A 19,232-nucleotide genomic window follows, 5' to 3' on the forward strand; every position below is an offset into this window, starting at 1 on the left:
CAGCCTAGCACATAAGTGTATCGACTGTCGAGCTAAAATTGGAGGAACCTGACCCAGACCTGTCAAAGACTCAATGCCAAGCAAGATGTCCACATTATTCGAGGTCTATTTGGGCGATGGAAACTAGTTTCATACATTTGTAAAAAGAGCGTGCTTTGGTGTTGTGGAGTGGAGAGTACATTTTCACAAATCAGTTTTATAAATGTGTGATTTGTGCTCAAAGTTTCTCGGTTTTATGGTTTTCTTCCAGTAATTTTATTTTGTAATTTTTATGTGTTTAAAAATGACTGTTGCTGAAGGAGATGAAACAACGACCACAGCCACAAGGGTCATTCAAGTCACTAATGTTGCTAAAACTGCAACTTTTGAGCAGTTAAAATCATTTTTTGATGTCCTTGGCGGTATTGAAGAAATGAAGATTTATCCTACACAGTAAGAAGAAGCTATATTTATTTCGTTTCTTTATATTAAATTTATTGGCTGCTATTGGTAGCGTGTTATTTTGTTAAACTGTACTTGCTTCTTGTCGTAGACTCGTAGAAACTGGAAAATGTGTACTTTTATGCCAAACTCATATTGAACAAAGTATTTTTGCTTTGTTTTTTGATTGTGGTTTTATCCATCAACAAGCTATAATTTCTTGATGAATATGACAAGTCGCGACTCAAATTTTAAAATTTTTATTTTGCCAACCAAGTATTGGAAAGATACCAAAGTATTAGATTGGTATCCTAATTTATCTGATCATTAAAGGTTTATTCGCTTCTATTTGCATTCCCTAATCATCCTGTATTCCACCTTTTTAGAGACCTTACATCATTTGGTGCCCAAGTTGTGTTTGTAAAATTTCAAGATCCATCTAGTGTATCTATAGCACTACATTTAACCAACACAGTTTTTATTGACAAGCCTCTGATTGTTGTTCCTGTTGGTGATGGTATGTAGGCATTATTATTGATGACTTAATGTAAAATTTCAAAATTTGAATCTTTCTGCAATTGGTAATTTTATTACAAGAAGTACAACTTAATCATGAAAATTACTGAGGTTGTGAAATCAGTTTTCATGAACCTTAACCTTCCATATTCTCATATTCAGTTGGTACCGGGAAGTTATCACAAGTCACGGATCCAGCTCAAGGCAAAATAAATTATAACCACTAATTTTAAATTTAACATACCTTTATAGCAAAGACATTGGTTATAAATTTCTAAAGAATAAAAATAACCATTTGATGTGTTGAAGTAATTTATTTTGCCTATAGCTAAATCCACCCCTGAATCTCTCATGTGCCAGAAAAAAATTTTTTAAAATTAATTTTATTGATTCTTTTAAACAAAACACAATAAAAACCAACTAAAACTTGTGGATAAATGAATATTGCAAAGGGGAAAGTAAATGATGGAGGAAATAGCCTGTAAACTACATATCTGTATCTGTTAAAACCGAATATATTTTTAATAAGAATCGTAATTAAAGTCTTGTTAAATTCTTGTGCCGTTTGAATTATATTATAGGGAAATAAAATGCAGTTTGATTTTTTCAGGTAATATTCCTGAAGAACATCAAGCTTTACAAGTGGTAGCACCTTCACCTGATGTAATGGGAAATTATGCAGGTGGACTCATCAATCAGGTTAATATGCATATGATTGGTCTAATGTTGTGTTAATCACATGTTTGTGGATGTTACATGTTCTGAGTCAAACTGAAGATGACTACCTCTAAGGTTGTCAATACGTCAGTCAACAAAAACAACAACAGTCCTTTCAGGACTCTTTCTAACCTGGACAATCTACATCCAGTGCGAATTAATGGTGTGCAATGTGCAATTTGCACATCGTTTTAGCTAAATGTAAACAATTGCACTTTTCAAACGATGTGCAAAATAAGCGGTTTAAAACACTATCGTAAATCATATGAATTTGTTCACATTTAAATATATTAATTTAGCAGTTAGCGCTATATAATAATTAACGTAATATTGATTTGATTATGCCTCTAAAGAAACACTTTTGTCAAAAAAATTGCACATTGTTTTTTCTGAACTAATTCGCACACTATCTACATCTACAAACATGTAACGATACTTCCGGGTTCAAACCATTTACATTGTTGTGTTAATTCATAATTAAATTGCAATTATAAGGTTTTGGATAACAATTACAGAGATTGTACTAGAATGAAAACTTAAAATGACTATTTTTATCATTATGGGGTTACTACCCAAAACTATAGTTTCAAAATATGTAAAGTTGTGTTGTTATTTGCTAATACATTATGATGTTCAATGAACTATATAAGCTCTTTAGAATGAAAAATCACATCTTAAAATATTTCAATGAAAGATCAATACACACTTGAAGTTATTTAATAATGTGTATAATTATGTATAATCATAAAAGAAGTAAGTTTTGAGTGCTTAATCTTTATGATTATTACCATTTATTGCGATTTTGGCATGTTTAGCAATTTGTTCATTTTAATTCATCCATTTTATTTTACTTATACTACACATATACCAAGAATATCTTAGAACTTTGTGCTATTTTAGTGTATACCTGGAATTGTTCAAGCAGTGGTTGGAACTCCAGAACAACCTGTAAGTAATTCCTAGTAATTGGGTTTTTAGAGCTACATTATGCAATTGTTGTAATTAAATTCTAATATGCAGCTTCTGAATTTATGAAATTTTTTTTTGAAATATGAAAACATTACAAAGGTAGTCAAAATGCAGCTTACATGCCCACAACCTCCGCCACTTCCTGATGTTGAACCACTGAAACTTGACGAAATAAGAAGAACTGCTCATATCAAGCATTTACCCTGTGATGTATGTATGAGTAGAACTACTTATATCAATCGTCTACCCTGTGATGTATAGAACTACTTATATCAACCATTTACCCTGTGATGTATGTAGAACTACTTATATCAACCATTTACCCTGTGATGTATGTATGAATAGAACTACTCATATCAACCATTTACCCTGTGATGTATGTATGAGTAGAACTACTTATATCAAGCATCTACCCTGTGATGTATGTACAAGTACAACTACGTATATCAGTCATTTACCCTGTGATGTATGTACAAGCAGTGTGGAAGTTATTGTAAATCTTTGGCATCATTGCTGAATGTATAAAGAAAAGCTGAAATATTATTTTGCTATCATTAATTGTTGCTGTAAAATATTATGACTATTAACTGGTTGAATGTTTCTATAATTGAAAATTTAGTGGGTAAAATTACTCAAGAAAAACATACTGCTTTCCCTATAATAACAGTTGTATCAGAACATTATAATGCCAAACACTTGGAGAATGTGCTACAGAACACTTATCTGAAGCATGAAAAATACATAATTTTATTTAATCACATTAAATTATTATTTGATATAGATAAATGCAGAACAGTTGATGTCATTTTTTGCAGCTTGTGGTGATGTTCGGTATGCTCGTATTATTGGAGATGATATAGAAACACCAAGGTTTTGAACATTTGTTTTTTATTGTTTGTAATATTGTCATTAATCAAAATACGTATTTGAGAAAACAAGATTTCGGCAGCCAAAATCTGCCATGCAGCCATTATGATATTGATAGTCAGATAAATAACGATATATGTAAGTTTTCTTTTGCTCAAAACATGCATACTTTTAAAAAATATTAGTTGCAGTGGTCCTGATTATCATTTATGTACAAAGTAATTGTTTGTCAAAACTGCATTTGTCAATTTAATGATATAATGTGATCATTTTCTAATAAAGATACGCATTTCTTGAGTTCAATGAAGCAAGTTGTGTTGCTAAAGCTCTTCAATACAATGGTGCAATGTTTGGTGGTGAACCTTTAAAGTATGCAAATTTTGTTTGTTTAATTAATTTGAATGCAATCAATTATTCATGAGTAAAGCATGATTTCACAGTCATTTTATGTTGAAGAAGAATTCTTGATAACTCATTTCTGTATTAATTTGCTTTCTCAGAGTTGATTTTGCGAAAACTAACATATTTAAACCTGAAAAGGAAATTGCGCGAATAAAAAGTGGTATGGATAAAACCATGAAGAAAGTTACTGAAGCTTCAAAACTTGTCAGTGAAGAGCTTGATGGTAAATTATTCAATGATTAATAACCTAGTTTTAGCCAACGTGAAACATATGATAACAAAGTTGAATTGTCATTTACTTATCACACTAATGTTTACTATTTGTTGCATTATTGTTACAATGATGTTGCAATGATACAATATTCATTGTTACAATGATGTTGCAACCATACAATATTCATTGTTACAATAATGTTGCAGCCATACAATATTCATTGTTACAATAATGTTGCAAACATACAATATTCATTGTTACAATAATGTTGCAAACATACAATATTCATTGTTACAATAATGTTGCAAACATACAATATTCTTTGTTACAATGATGTTGCAATAGTACAATTATATGATATTGCAATGGTACAATATTTATTGTTAGAATGTTGTAAGGGTGCAATATTCATTGTTCATAATTCCATTCTTTGACCAATAGTCACTGTTGTTGTGCTTGCTATAACATGTTTGTATTAACTGTATATGTGCATAACATGACGGTGAAATAAAGACATTCGTTATCTCTATGTACAGCAGTACATGATCAGACTACAGATCTATCTGCTGTATGTAGATTTAGATCTTAATGATGGAACGTGAAGAGTTATATTTTTTCGCCTGGCGTTAAAAGCTTCTGTCGTGTGTTGGAAACGAAACCATTCAATTGTATGTAGAACGTGTATTTTTTCCCTTTCAGATGATCCAAAATCGCGAAGCCGAAGAAGTTCAAAAAGTCGGTATGTATGTACGTTTTGTCGCCATGAAGATCTTGAAATATGTGCAACTCAATTTATTTCAAACTCTGATTTATCGTTGCCGTCACAAAAAACGTACATACGTATTCAGGTCATGTGCAACTCAATTTATTTCAAACTCTGATTTATCGTTGCCGTCACAAAAAACTTACATACGTATTCAGGTCGTGCAACTCAATTTATTTCAAACTCTGATTTATCGTTGCCACAAAAACTTACATACGTATTCAGGTCATGTGCAACTCAATTTATTTCAAACTCTGATTTATCGTTGCCGTCACAAAAAACTTACATACGTATTCAGGTCGTGTGCAACTCAATTTATTTCAAACTCTGATTTATCGTTGCCGTCACAAAAAACTTACATACGTATTCAGGTCGTGTGCAACTCAATTTATTTCAAATTCTGATTTATCGTTGCCGTCACAAAAAACTTACATACGTATTCAGGTCATGTGCAACTCAATTTATTTCAAACTCTGATTTATCGTTGCCGTCACAAAAAACTTACATACGTATTCAGGTCGTGTGCAACTCAATTTATTTCAAATTCTGATTTATCGTTGCCGTCACAAAAAACTTACATACGTATTCAGGTCATGTGCAACTCAATTTATTTCAAATTCTGATTTATCGTTGCCGTCACAAAAACTTACATACGTATTCAGGTCGTGCAACTCAATTTATTTCAAATTCTGATTTATCGTTGCCGTCACAAAAAACTTACATACATATTCAGGTCATGTGCAACTCAATTTATTTCAAATTCTGATTTATCGTTGCCGTCACAAAAAACTTACATACGTATTCAGGTCGTGTGCAACTCAATTTATTTCAAACTCTGATTTATCGTTGCCGTCACAAAAAACTTACATACGTATTCAGGTCGTGTTTTTTATGAAATATTGAATGCTGGAATTCTGAAAAATTGTTGTTAATTTTACTGTTAGAATAAGATGGTTTGTAAGACAAGTACATTTTAAAGTTTCATGGTTTAAGACATTCAACTTGTTTTTCCTATGACATAATTGCTAATGATACGATTCAATGACATTTCATTAATTCCCATATGAAATGCAGTGATTGTATTGAAACGACGTACAATGTAATGTGAGATGAAAGATTTTTTGGTTTGCAGATCTCGATCTCGTAGAAGATCGCGTTCAAGATCTCCGTCAAGAAGAAGGAGAAGTCGTTCCAGATCAAGGTTAACGATTCATACCATTGATGTAAAAATATATTTTGGTTCTATGGTTGTGTCATTTAATTTTTTGTTACTGAATTGAAATTCTCTTTTGAATATCGCCCTTGAAGATACTTGTTTCTAATGCTCTGTCTGGGGTCAAGAATTTTTTTTTGATCTTAAACAAAAGAAATAAGAATTTTTAAAATTTTCCAGCAACTTTATGTAAAATTTAGCTTTATGTAATGCTTCTGCAGTGAATTTTTTAACAAAAACACGTTGAAATTATTCAATTTGCGCTGTAAAATTCTTGTGAACGAAACATTTTTTTCAGTGTCTTTACGTTTTTATGATCATATGTGCAACTATGCAAAGGATTTTATTGCACAAATGTTTTTCAATATTTACGAAACGTTTTTAAGCTTGTTATTTTGTTGATCATGTTGTTGTATTTTTTATAAATAGATTTGATGTACCAAGTTACTCTGTAGGTAGTGTTATCAATTTTTTTATTTTTTGTTTTTACGTAGTGATCGTTACAGACGTCGTAGGTCTCCATCACGTGACAGATATAGACGACGCAGGAGTCTCAGCAGGTACAAAATTTACGTTAATAAATTTGTCCCGTTGTTTTAACTTAGAATTGATTAGCTAGTCATGAACCATTGTATAAGATAAATTAGCAAGATTATTTCTTGTAAACATACTGTTAAAATTTTTTAGTAATGATTTCTTGAAGTTTGGTTCTAGAAGTTTTGTATTTACTGTACAAGGTTAAATTGTAGTACAGAAGTATCCTATTTGCAAGAGACTCCGTATTGTGTATCGTATATAGAAATATCCATATGTGCAAGAGAACCAGTTTTGTTTAGTACATACGTATATATTTTCAGATCTCGTAGTCCGCGAAGATCACACAGTTTTGTTTAGTACATACGTATATATTTTCAGATCTCGTAGTCCGCGAAGATCACACAGTTTTGTTTAGTACATACGTATATATTTTCAGATCACGTAGTCCGCGAAGATCACACAGTTTTGTTTAGTACATACGTATATATTTTCAGATCACGTAGTCCGCGAAGATCACACAGTTTTGTTTAGTACATACGTATATATTTTCAGATCACGTAGTCCGCGAAGATCACACAGTTTTGTTTAGTACATACGTATATATTTTCAGATCACGTAGTCCGCGAAGATCACACAGTTTTGTTTAGTACATACGTATATATTTTCAGATCACGTAGTCCGCGAAGATCACACAGTTTTGTTTAGTACATACGTATATATTTTCAGATCACGTAGTCCGCGAAGATCACACAGTTTTGTTTAGTACATACGTATATATTTTCAGATCACGTAGTCCGCGAAGATCACAACGATCATCATCCAGATCTCGTAGAAGACGAAGATCTCCCAGTCGATCACGTAAATCCAGATCTCCAAGCAGGTAGGAAAATATCTTTCAGAGTGTAAGAACTTTATGCACGCTTTCTCATGTAAGTATGTAAGTACAGTGGCGTAGTTAGCATCCATAAGTTGGGGGGAGAGGGCAAAATTCATAAAAACGTGTTATAATCTGCAGAAAACAATTGATTATAAAAAGGAACTTTACACCGCAAACATAAATATATAATTTTGCCTTCCCCTCCCCTCCCCCCCCCCAAATTATCAAGCTGACTACGCTGTTGTAGTATACGTATTTGTAATTTTTGGAAGTCGACCAGTCACCTTCTCATCTTTAATAAAATTGAACTCCGCTTAATCAATAAGACAGCAGTAATTTTGTCATTTATGTAATACGTTGTTTAATATGGTTAATAAGATGTCCGTGTTTGTCTGGGTGGCTTCATGGTAATTTGTAGCTGCTCTATGTTAGTTTATTAAACACTACTAATTTAAAACATCAACTCACCGTCTCTTTATAAGTTTAAAAAAATTTACAAGATTGTACAGTTATGAATAGTCGAAAAATTGAATAGGGTTTTTATCGAACTTAGTGAACAGCTGCTGATTTCCTCCTTTTTTTTCAACTTTGAACTTTTTTCAATTGTTGGATTTTGTTGTAATTTCCTCAATATGTTTTGGAATAAATTTTAAAATAGAGATCGAAAACGTCGTCGCTCGTCGTCACGTGGTCGTTCAAAAGAGAGATCACGACGCAAATCACGTGATCGCTCGGGTGATCGTGATCGGTCACATGATCGTAGCAAAGATAATTCAAAGCCTAGCACTTCGAAAAAGAAAAACGATAAAATGGATGATGAAGTAAAATCTCCTGAAAAGAACGAAAGTGAAGTGGTTAGTGTGAAGAAAGAAACTGGGGAGAGTAAAGAAAAAGTAGACAAAGAAAATGAAGTGAAGAAGGAAAGAAAGAAATGGAAAAAGAAGGAAGAAATGAACGGAGGAATCTGGAAGAAAGAGAAGAAATGACAACGAAAAGGAAAAAGAAAAGGAAAGATAAGGAAAAGAAAATGGAATGGAATGGAAAGAACGATCGGGATCGAAAGAACGGATCAAAGATCAGGGTCGTGATAAAGATCGTGAAGAGGTGATAAAGATGGAACGTGATAAAAGCGTGGACGAGACAAAGATCGTGATCGTGAGAAAGAACGTGACAAAGATCGTGAGAAAAATCGTGGAAAAGATCGCGAGTCTCGAAAGAAACGTGATAAATCTCGAAATTTCTAAAGAGAGATCACGTTCACGCAGCAAAGGTCGAGACAAAAAAAGAACTAAAGATAAATCACCTAGTAGATCGTTATCCAGATCACCTAAGAGATCATCTAGGTAAGTTAATTCATTCTTGTGATAATCATAATCCAGATCACCTAAGAGATCATCTAGGTAGGTTTATTCTCTCTTGTGATAAAGAGAGCAACTCTTAACAGTTCATTAATTCATTTTAAAATTCCATAATTTGACAATCATACTAGATTTTTTTGTTCTTAAACAGACACAAGAAGAAAAAAGATAAACGTGAAAAACGAGATGAAAACGAGGGTTTGCTGTTGTTTTAAAATCTAAACATAAAGTGTTAAATTATAATTTTATTTGTTCTTCCTCAAATCATACCTCTTGGTTTCATTTAAAGTAGTCTAATATGGTGTATGCTGGCTGAAAAAGCTCGCAATGCTTTGAATTTTACCCAAAATGCTTCCTTGGTATATTCTCTGGAAGTTTATACTTAAAACAAAAAATATTTTTAGGTAAAAAGCGAATTCGTGATAGTGATAGCGACAATGAAGAACGTCGAAAGGCGAACCGAAGTGATGATTCGGATGATGATCGAAAAAAATCCCGACGAAAACGCAGCGAGGATGAATCGGATGCTGACAATGGCAAGAAACGAAAACGTCATTATAAGAAAAAGCCAATATCTGCTGACCACTACGACAGTGCGAGTGATTAGATTGTGATTTTTGTTCGAGCTGATTACTGAATTTCTTGTAGCTTAATTAGACGAATCGTTTATGGGCGTCATGCCTGTTGACGTCACATAACTTTTGCATTATTGGCTAATACAAAGTTGACGTCACATTACTCTTGAATTATTGGCTAATACGAAGTTGACGTCACATTACTCTTGAATTATTGGCTAATACAAAGTTGACGTCACATTGCTCTTACATTATTGGCTAATACCAAAAGATGAAATTTTTCTTCATTTCGCAATTGTTACTTGGACTTTAACATTACCTTGTACATTATTGTCCTTTTTAGTTCGTACACTGCTCACTCCACTTGTATTTGAAAAAATTATATAAGGTGTGGTCCTAGTGTTGTTTTTCGGCCATTTTCCTTGTTTGTTGCCATGGTTAATTAGATTAATTTATGTTTATGTCGTGTTTTTTCCGAGGTATTCGTTCTCTTTTGGAACCTTTTTCAAGATAATATTGACGTTTGTTACTTCATGAAAGCCAGAGTTAATATCTGGGATTCTATCATTGTTTTTTTGTGAAAATTTCTCCTTTATACTTCTGCATTTTTATCTCCCCTTTTCATCTCATTGATGTTAAACTTCGCTGTTTATCGTGAAGCCAAAATGTGCAGAGGCATCTTGCGACGAAGAACGACTTAATAAAAAGTAATTTATGAAAATTTATTTCAAAGCTTTCTTTACCTCCGGCTCTTCCTTAGATTTGTTTCATGTTTGATTCATGGCGGTAGTCCTGAGTGACTCTGAAGACTGACTCCCTAGCGGTAGTCGTGTCAGTCAACAACAACAAAAACAGTCCTTCTCAGGACTATACCAACCTGGACGATCTACATTTACAAACATGTAACGATACTCACGGGCTTAAACCACTTACGTTATAAGTTGGTTTGTTAAACAGGGACTCACAACATGGACTTAACCCTCAAACGCTCTCTCAACTGACTTTGTAGAACATTTTCTATGTCAGAACAGATTTTTCTCATACTTATAGTGCTTTTCCGTAATATCATTTGTTCTTTGATTATCAAAGTGAACATGATAGATATATCATTACCTATATCAATGATAGATCAGTGTGACACATGGCAGATAAATCTTTACCAAGTAAGATTCCCTTATCTACTCAGAAACTAGCCACAGCAATTTCTTCTGGTCAGCCATTCTTTTCTATTAGCTATGATGCATAAACTTGAGTTACTTGAATACTTGAGTCACTTTTTTCTTGTTTTATTGAATAGAAATCATAGTTTTTGCTTCATTTTTTAATTATTTACAATGTTAATCTTTAATAGAAACATTTAGCATAAATATTAATTGAAATAATTTATAATATATAAACTCTAAAGAATGTGGCAAAACAACGACGTTCAATTTTGATCAAAATCAGAGTTAGAAGATGAATTTCACCAATTTACTGTTGATAATCGTTAAGTATCAGATCAATCATATCTGATCAGGTTAAAGTCTTTGACTGAATGGACTTCCACCGCTACAGTGATTTTTGTTATTTTCCATTTGTCGTAACGAGCAACTGTGTTGAGAACCACAGATATCATCATCCTCATCAATATGGTCTACACAAAATGAAAACGGTCTACACAAAATGAAAACAGTCTACACAAAATGAAAACGGTGTACACAAAATGAAAACGGTCTACACAAAATGAAAACAGTCTACACAAAATGAAAACGGTGTACACAAAATGAAAACGGTCTACACAAAATGAAAACGGTCTACACAAAATGAAAACAGTCTACACAAAATGAAAACGGTCTACACAAAATCAAAACGGTCTACACAAAATCAAAACGGTCTACACAAAATCAAAACGGTCTACACAAAATCAAAACGGTCTACTCAAAATCAAAACGGTCTACTCAAAATCAAAACGGTCTACACAAAATCAAAACGGTCTACACAAAAAAATTTAAAAACTCTATCTGGAGAACACAAAATATGTTGCGATGTAAACAGTTATTGCTTACCCTTTTTTTGTAAAGCTTTTTTGCAAGCTAAGATGATCGCAACAACAATGATTCCGAAAACAAAAGCAGATGCAATTGCCGATATAAAAACAGTTGTAGTTAACCATGCTTCGGTTGACGACCCTGTTATGTCATTGGCTGGTTTTGTTGAACCTGTAAAATTGAAAATATTTACATTACAAGATGTAATTCATTTTTTGGGCGTATAGTTATGTTTTAATTATGCGTTGAACAATAAGCACTATCATAGGATATCCAAAAGGTTTTTGGTGTAGAAGATCGAGTTTCACACAAAATTAGTAAGGCTCTAAAAATCTATTCTTGTACAAAAATAAAACGGGCAGAAATAAAACTAGAATAAAAACAGATAAGAAAATTTTAATTTCAAGATAACATCACACATTCTTCCTTACCCATTTTCTCAACGATTTTCCCTGACGGCCAAGATGATGGTATGATCTTCGTACTTTCTGGAGTGATCTTTCCCTTTTTTGGTCCGCTTATAACACCAGATGGCTTTGTTGCCAAGGTTATTTTTGATGATGATGAAGACTTAGGAAAGGTCGGCAAAGAAAGCGTTGGTTTCTCGGTTGAAACAACTGGACAAGAAGAAATATCACAATCCTTGTCCAACGTAAGACCTGAGAAACAAAAATATTTGAAGCAAACGTGTGAAATTTTTTTTGTGCCTCAACTTTCTATGCAATTTATGAACAAGGATTGAAAACGTTATATTACAAAACGAAATAACAAGGTAATCATACCTTTTTTCCCAAAGTTCATTCCATAAACTGACTTTCTATCTCTTGTAACGTAAACAGCAAACAATATGGAACATTTTGCTTTCTTGCTTGATAAACTAGAAACTGTACCATCACCATTGTCTATATAAGATACACAAATCATGTATCAATCGATGTATTACATTGAATATCTTTTAAAGATGACAATTTTCTGTAGCTATAAAACTTGTCGTTATATTGAAAGCCTGGGGAAAATAAAATTGCATGATTTCCATTGAAAGCGTTAAAATATGACTAAAATAAATAATATAAAGATATAACATAAAAGTAAATTTATTTCACAAATCGAAGCGATCATCGAGTGAATTCTTCATTCTTTTAAAAGTATTCATTACCCCTCAATATTTTTTCATAGTGTAACTATAGCAGATTCGACAAAAATGATCTCATTATTATTTCCTTTTCATTAAAAAGAAATCACATAACATTATTAGATCAATTCATTTGAGTAATACAATGAAGATATGATGTATTTTTTTTCATGTACACCAAAAACAACCTCTAAAGCTAAAATTGACAGCATGCAAAAATTTTCACTTTTTGTGTGCATGCATGTACGAGCGATTGACGTTGAAATATTTTAAGGATAATTGTAATTGTTAAATTCTTACTAAAAATATGTAAATCCTGTGTTGGTCATATTTCTTATTGATATCTTTGTTGTATTTATACGTCACATCAAAGGAATCGTACTTTCCATCCTTGCATTGGTGTAACCTGACTGTTTCTAGAAAAGTATAGTTTTAGTAACACGCGTGAAATGATAAATTATATGAAATGGCGATTTTATGAAATTTCGTATGGTACTGTCTAGACAAGTATAAAGGAAAATCAAATTTCGGGGCCTTTCTCACAGATATGGAAACATTTTACAACTTTCCTTTCTTTTTTCTTTGCCAACCCCCCCTTTAAAACATGGAATCCGGGGCAATCCCCCCTTTTAACGGCCCTGATTTCACGCTTACGACACATAACAAAGGGGGGGGGGTGACTACCCGTTCTATACAGGGATAATTTTTTCACAGTTGACATGAGGATTTAAGTTACTTAGAGGTTTCATACCTGAGCTTTTTGGATCACAGAAGGAATCAATTGTTCCATTTCGTACTCGATTTATGAAGTCATTTCTACTGCCGTTCCATTTTCTTCTATAGATGTTCTCGTTACGAGTGTCTCCCGTTCTTTCAGAACCATCCACCAAATTTGTGGTGACTTTATCAGTGGGACAAGTGAATATTTGTTTATCGTAGAGGTCAACATTAGGTATTACCAACCAGTTGCATTTACAGTGTAACCTTTAATAAAAACATGAATATTTGTACATCATATAGATAGGAGAACATTAGGTTTTAAACCCTTAAAAAATGTCAATTCTCATGACAAAAATATTCATGTTAAGTTTATGATGTTCATCGGTACGATAAGAGAGGGAGCTGGGGCTCAATCTTGCTTCAAAACGCTATTTTCTATTAATTCTCTTTCTCTGAACAAGACTTCGGAGATATATAGTGCCTTAGTGCCTTTCTTTGATGAACATAGCCCCTGTCTCTTTTCTTGCGATGTCTGTGTACTTCTCAGCGAATAGAAGCTCATAGTTAGCTTCTTCATTGCTTATTGCTCATAGAAACAGAAACGTGTCGGTTGAAAATATGGTGACAAAGAGGGGAAGGTTAGACATAAAGTTCCAATTAAAGAAGATAAATTCGATAACAATATCAGGGCTTTTTAATAAAAAAAACAAAGTTTCGGTGATTTAAAGCAGTAAAAATCATTATTTACTAGCTCTTGTTAATTGATCTGGATAAGAAAGAAGTACGTTTGGCTTAGGCCTAGTTTAGACGTCGAATTTAATGCTGTCGAAATTAAATAGTCTTTATTTTCCTCAAAATTTCAGCGGAAGTCAAAATAACTTTTTCAAATTCATTAGGTGTAACACTTTCTCAGCGTATCTTCATTATTTAATTGTTGGTTTTATAGTGTTTCGTTTTGTCATCTAGTTATTAACAAATCAATAACGTCTTTGTGCTCGATACATTCGGCTTGTGAGACAAATATCTCATACTTCAAAGCTCTTTGTCTTGGTTTCGTGGGAAACCTATGTGCCATGTATTTAAAAGGGCAAATTAATTTAAATTTAGTTGTACTTCTGTTTGTTTTCCCATGATTATATATGCAATTTAGCTCCCACTTTTTTCCAGATAATTACAGTTCATTATAACTTAACATGTTCAATTACAAAATTTGAAGTTATAAATGCATCTTTTGGATGGTTTGCCTTTTGTCCAGAAGTTGAAATTGACTAAAATAATCCACATTACATAACATTTACACAAGGAGACTTTCAATATATGTAATTTGAACTACTCTGCAATAATTGCAAGAATAATATAAGCAATATTTGGTATGAAAAACTGCAGTAGGTTTATTTGAAGACATGTTTTTTGAATAATGCTGCGGGTTTATTGAAAAATATACGATGATTAGATTTCAAAGTACCATACATTAATCCTAATGATTCCATTATTAATATTTTTTAAATATCTACAATTTAGTATCATATGCATCATATGTCTAACGTATGATTTCCTTTCATTATAAAAGCGAAACAAACAACATGCAACATAAGTACGAAATTTTTTGGCGACAATCAACTTTTACTTAACTAAAATACTTTTTTAAATCCTTAAATAAGGCGTGCATGCATTGCAATATATTGTCCATGTCAACTGAACGTTTCGATGTGACAGAACGTCCAAAACAAAGGCGATTTCACAGGCACTTGAAATACGATAAAATTCAAATTCAACATACTTCCTTATATGTCTTTTGTTCGTGTTTTGGTGTAAATTTTACGATATTCTCCATACCTACACTACTTTCAAAAACGCTCTCAAATATCAAGTCATCATCAAAAAACCAAAAAATGCTTTTGTTGGTCTTATTAATAAATAATAAATACGTTATTCAAAATAGTGTTGAGTAACATTTAAGTGCCACCAAAATTTTAAACTTGTTTCGGCAAAACCTGCTTAGTTGATATTTTTCAAAACATAACAGAACATCTAAAATTATCATTGATATCACATACATTTTTGTTTTGCGTTGCGATCGATGAAGCAGGCGGGAATATAATCGAAATATAGCCCAGAATATAATGCGTAAAACAGCCACAAAGAAAAACATATATTGTTTCTCTTCTTTATGGCTGTTTACGCATTATATTCTGTACTTTAATATTTATATAATAATTCTTTTACGTAATGAAACTTTATCTAAATAAATTTTTCTAGAACAGAGGCAAATGTTCAACACATCGTACTTTCATTAACATAAACAGACAGTCAAACCCCTGCTTTGCCTGGCGTGCAGAGCGTCGTTTTGTGTAATCAAGCAGTTTTCTGAAATTTGTCTTAGCAATATGGCGTTACTTACATTGGATTTAAATGATCCCATACAATAGTAGGAAGAAATCGAGATGACCTAACGCGATGATTTCCCATGAAAGACAGTAGAACAAAGATTGTATAGTAACAGAATATTCTCACAGATAACGAAGCCATGAGCGAAGTTATATTTCAAACTCAATATTTGAGGAAATTTTTGCCGACGGTTTGAGATTACCAACAATATATGAAACCACGACTGTCTTTAATTTCTCTTTGTACTCACACGTTTTAGAACCGTATTTATATGCTTTTTATATTATAATAATGCGTCGATACCGTCAATGTGTCGTCGATGAGAGCACTTGACGAATATACAGCAAATGTTCACTGCTCAGTGTCATAACATGACTGTCAAGAATGAAAGCGCATGTCGTAAGAAGATTAAAACTATCCCACATTCCACAAAGTTAGTTTCTTCGTTTCTTCCGTCTGCTTAATGGTGTTCGATTACAACACGCGCGATGAATACAGTACTTGTTATGAGATAATATCATTTGGCGAAAAGATATAGTTACTTTATTAATAAGCAGCTTTTGTGCTTTTATTTCATACTCTGTTCAATTCAAAAGTTTTTGCAATTATGATTCATGTCGAGACTATTCAATTTCTAAAAGCAAAATATCGACACCTGTAAAATGCATTGTAATATAATCATTCCCAATAAATTATTTATAGAACCTGCATTTAAGTGCTGTCGTAGAAAGTAAGACATTTCTAAGTGATATGTTGCTTGTAAGTTTTTTCGTTGTGAGCAGGTTGTTTTGCTTTGTCGATAATTTCAGTTTGATATTACTTTAGTTTGATTTTCTTCGTCAAATTCCAATAAAAATATCTGGTAAACCGCACGGCGCCTGTCACCACGCAATTTCATAATTCAAAATGACACAACAAAAATACAACAACTATACTTTGAAACATCGATAGTATTTTATTTGTCTGCTGTCCTCCATCAGCTCCTTTTACTCTAAACCTGTATTGTAAAAGTACTGAAGAAACATGCTAAACTTCGTCTTTGCCTAAAAACTAAAAACGATGTTGCCAACTTAGTTTTTATCACTGGGCATGCTCAGTACGTGCCTACTCAAATAGTACTTCAAATATTTTCTCGTAGAGATTTTGGTGTATTTCACAGATAAATAGATAAATTCCTATTTTTTGACTGTTTCGTGATATTTGAAAGTTTCCAATCAAAAAATCAACAGCGAAGAAACTGAAATAAGAGCTTGTTTGTTCAGAAAAGCTCCAAGAAGAGCTTGCTTAGTTCAGAAAAAATTCAACCCAATTAGTTATCTTGACATTATATGCAACCAAGCCAACGATGAAATACGGGCAGGTGTGTAAACAGTGCGAAAGTAAATGTTTGTTTATAATTATTATTCTACAAATATTTTTCAAACTTAACACGAAGACACAGGAAATTGCGTCATCATTGCGATTATATGGAAAGACATCTGCAAACAGAAAGTCAATGACGTATAAATGTTTTGTTTGACGTTATTTTGAGTAAATTTTACTCAAGCTTAATGGAGTATTCAACCATCATCAGAGTACTCTGCGAGCAGGCTAATCACGTGATAAGACAAACGTGATTTCGTGAGAAAAAAGTTAGCTTTGCCTTCGCTTTGCAGTAAATAAAGAAGTAAAATTCAATAGCAACACTTAAAACTTATGTAGAACTATAACCCTGTGACGTAGCTAGCGGAGGTACAGCCAGCCCCCTGGAAAAACTTTTGGCCCACGTAAAATATGTTAAACAATTACAATGTTTAAAACAATCATGGTCCTTCTTCTCTTTAACTGGCCCCTTTGACAGAAAATTCTGGCTACTTTATCGCCTGTGAATCATGATGAAAATTCACAAGGCCTTAGCTCTTTAAAGGACATTGGCAACGAAAATTTTTTCATACGTTTATCATAGATAGCTATGGAATACTTAATTTCGTGTTTTCGTGTCTCTTTTGAATTTTACTGTTGAGAAAATTTGACATAAAGTTGAATCCTTATCCGCCATTTTGGAAAAAAAGCCTTATGCTAAATTATGCCGGAATACATTACTGACGTCATTGGCTGGTATCCACTGAATGACACAATATAAAATAATAGTATTATAATAAAGTATAGCACATTTGTTCACTGGAATTTTAAAACAAAAACAACAGTCGGCGGTTGTTAAGATTAACAAAAGTTGTGTAGTTTATCACGCTTATATACTTTTCCAATATTTAGTCGTTATAAGACGTAGAAACGTTTATTTTAGCAGATCTTACAACTAGGCTTTGCCGACAAGTGTAAGCCCAGACGACAACAAGCGCGTTTTATACACTGCACATTTCGTGCAATAGAAATATTTCATTTTCCCATATTACAAACCTGTGACCAACAAATGAGTTATAAGTTTAATTTATTATTTGTATACATAAGAGTCTTTGAAAGATTATGTAGTTTTATATAGGTGATAAGCTATAAGCCGCTATGTTTTGTTCTTGACTGTAGAGTTTCGTTTATCCGTAATGTTTTACGTGCGTGTTTGCGTGCACAATGTACAAGTACACTTTTTTATTAACTTTATAACTTATGAATGAATACAAGTTTTGGGTGGATCACTCATGCATTTTGCTTTTGCGCAGTTCGTGACAATCCTTTGACAATGATATGGCATCGCAATTGCAGATCATAACAAAGAACATGAAAGAGCGTCTGTCTAAGACTAAATTTACGGTCTTTCGTGATAACATGCGTATTTAAAATGTGTATAAAGTCCGTCTGGTGACGCGAAGCGTTTTCGCATGCTAGCATAAACACAAGCAGGAAATGGTCTTCGATGTTTCTTCCCAAAATTTGAAAATTTTGCGACTATCGATACAGCTTGTGTATTCTCTAGATCCTCTTCAGACAGGGGCCAGTTTTCTTCAAGATGCCGACACACATCTATCTTTAACACACTTTCGCATCTATGCGACTAATCGATACAGCTTGTGTATTCTCTCTAGATCCTCTTCAGACAGGGGCCAGTTTTCTTCAAGATGCCGACACAGATGCCGACACACATCTATCTTTAACACACTTTCTGAGAGCATATTGTCCCTAAATTCTTGGTGTGTTGTCAAGCAATTTATCCTTGAGTTTCAGTTTGGCCTAGCAAAGCCTCATACTCATCGTATTCAAGTGCTTTTTCGTGGCAACAAAAACACTCGATTGATTGCCTTTTTTGACAAAGTACAATGTCCACACTTACACCAACTAAGAGTTTGAAGGCGCCAAGCATTTGCTTTATCAAATTCAGCATGTATTTCATCCTCCGACGAGGACAAGTCGCTCTGCTCACTCTCCTGTTCGGAACCGCTTTCTTCGCTTGTTTCGGCCTTCACTTCAGGTTCATATTGATAGGGCAGAACCTCACCCGGTTGATTTTCGTGTATGTCATCCATTGCAGCAAAAAAATCCCGTAAAATACGCTTTAAATGTGTTGTAACGCAGTCAATCACAAAGTATATTGTATTGTTGTTTTGA

At 33.0% G+C, this 19,232-nt stretch overlaps 2 protein-coding genes across 3 annotated transcripts; one reads left to right on the plus strand and one right to left on the minus strand.

The window, feature by feature from the left end:
• Positions 1 to 150: 150 nt before the first annotated feature.
• On the plus strand, positions 151 to 9,870 carry LOC124449815 (splicing regulatory glutamine/lysine-rich protein 1-like). The gene is made up of 17 exons (XM_047000759.1): positions 151 to 432; positions 807 to 937; positions 1,547 to 1,635; positions 2,554 to 2,601; positions 2,722 to 2,832; positions 3,404 to 3,492; positions 3,772 to 3,858; positions 3,990 to 4,114; positions 4,805 to 4,844; positions 6,001 to 6,069; positions 6,576 to 6,641; positions 7,403 to 7,498; positions 8,154 to 8,475; positions 8,626 to 8,702; positions 8,746 to 8,838; positions 9,005 to 9,051; positions 9,258 to 9,870. The coding sequence occupies exons 1-17, from the start codon at positions 272 to 274 to the stop codon at positions 9,458 to 9,460; spliced, it is 1,854 nt and encodes a 617-aa protein (XP_046856715.1). The 5' UTR covers positions 151 to 271; the 3' UTR covers positions 9,461 to 9,870.
• An 828-nt stretch (positions 9,871 to 10,698) lies between these two features.
• On the minus strand, positions 10,699 to 16,577 carry LOC124442616. 2 transcript variants are annotated; one of them, XR_006947341.1, is made up of 7 exons: positions 15,709 to 16,577; positions 13,339 to 13,571; positions 12,888 to 13,003; positions 12,238 to 12,357; positions 11,887 to 12,114; positions 11,474 to 11,626; positions 10,699 to 11,081 (listed from the first exon to the last, which is right to left on the minus strand). XR_006947341.1 is itself a non-coding variant. In XM_046993142.1 (7 exons), the coding sequence occupies exons 4-7, from the start codon at positions 12,254 to 12,256 to the stop codon at positions 10,946 to 10,948; spliced, it is 516 nt and encodes a 171-aa protein (XP_046849098.1). In that variant the 5' UTR covers positions 12,257 to 12,357; positions 12,888 to 13,003; positions 13,339 to 13,571; positions 15,709 to 16,299; the 3' UTR covers positions 10,699 to 10,945. The 2 variants fall into 2 exon arrangements, 1 of the variants encoding a protein (XP_046849098.1); XM_046993142.1 differs by having other exon boundaries at positions 10,699 to 11,061; positions 15,709 to 16,299.
• Between the last annotated feature and the right edge of the window lie 2,655 nt (positions 16,578 to 19,232).

The sequence above is a fragment of the Xenia sp. Carnegie-2017 genome, unplaced genomic scaffold (genome assembly GCF_021976095.1).
Source record: "Xenia sp. Carnegie-2017 unplaced genomic scaffold, XeniaSp_v1 HiC_scaffold_1, whole genome shotgun sequence".
In the NCBI taxonomy this organism is placed as follows: Eukaryota; Metazoa; Cnidaria; class Anthozoa; order Malacalcyonacea; family Xeniidae; genus Xenia; species Xenia sp. Carnegie-2017.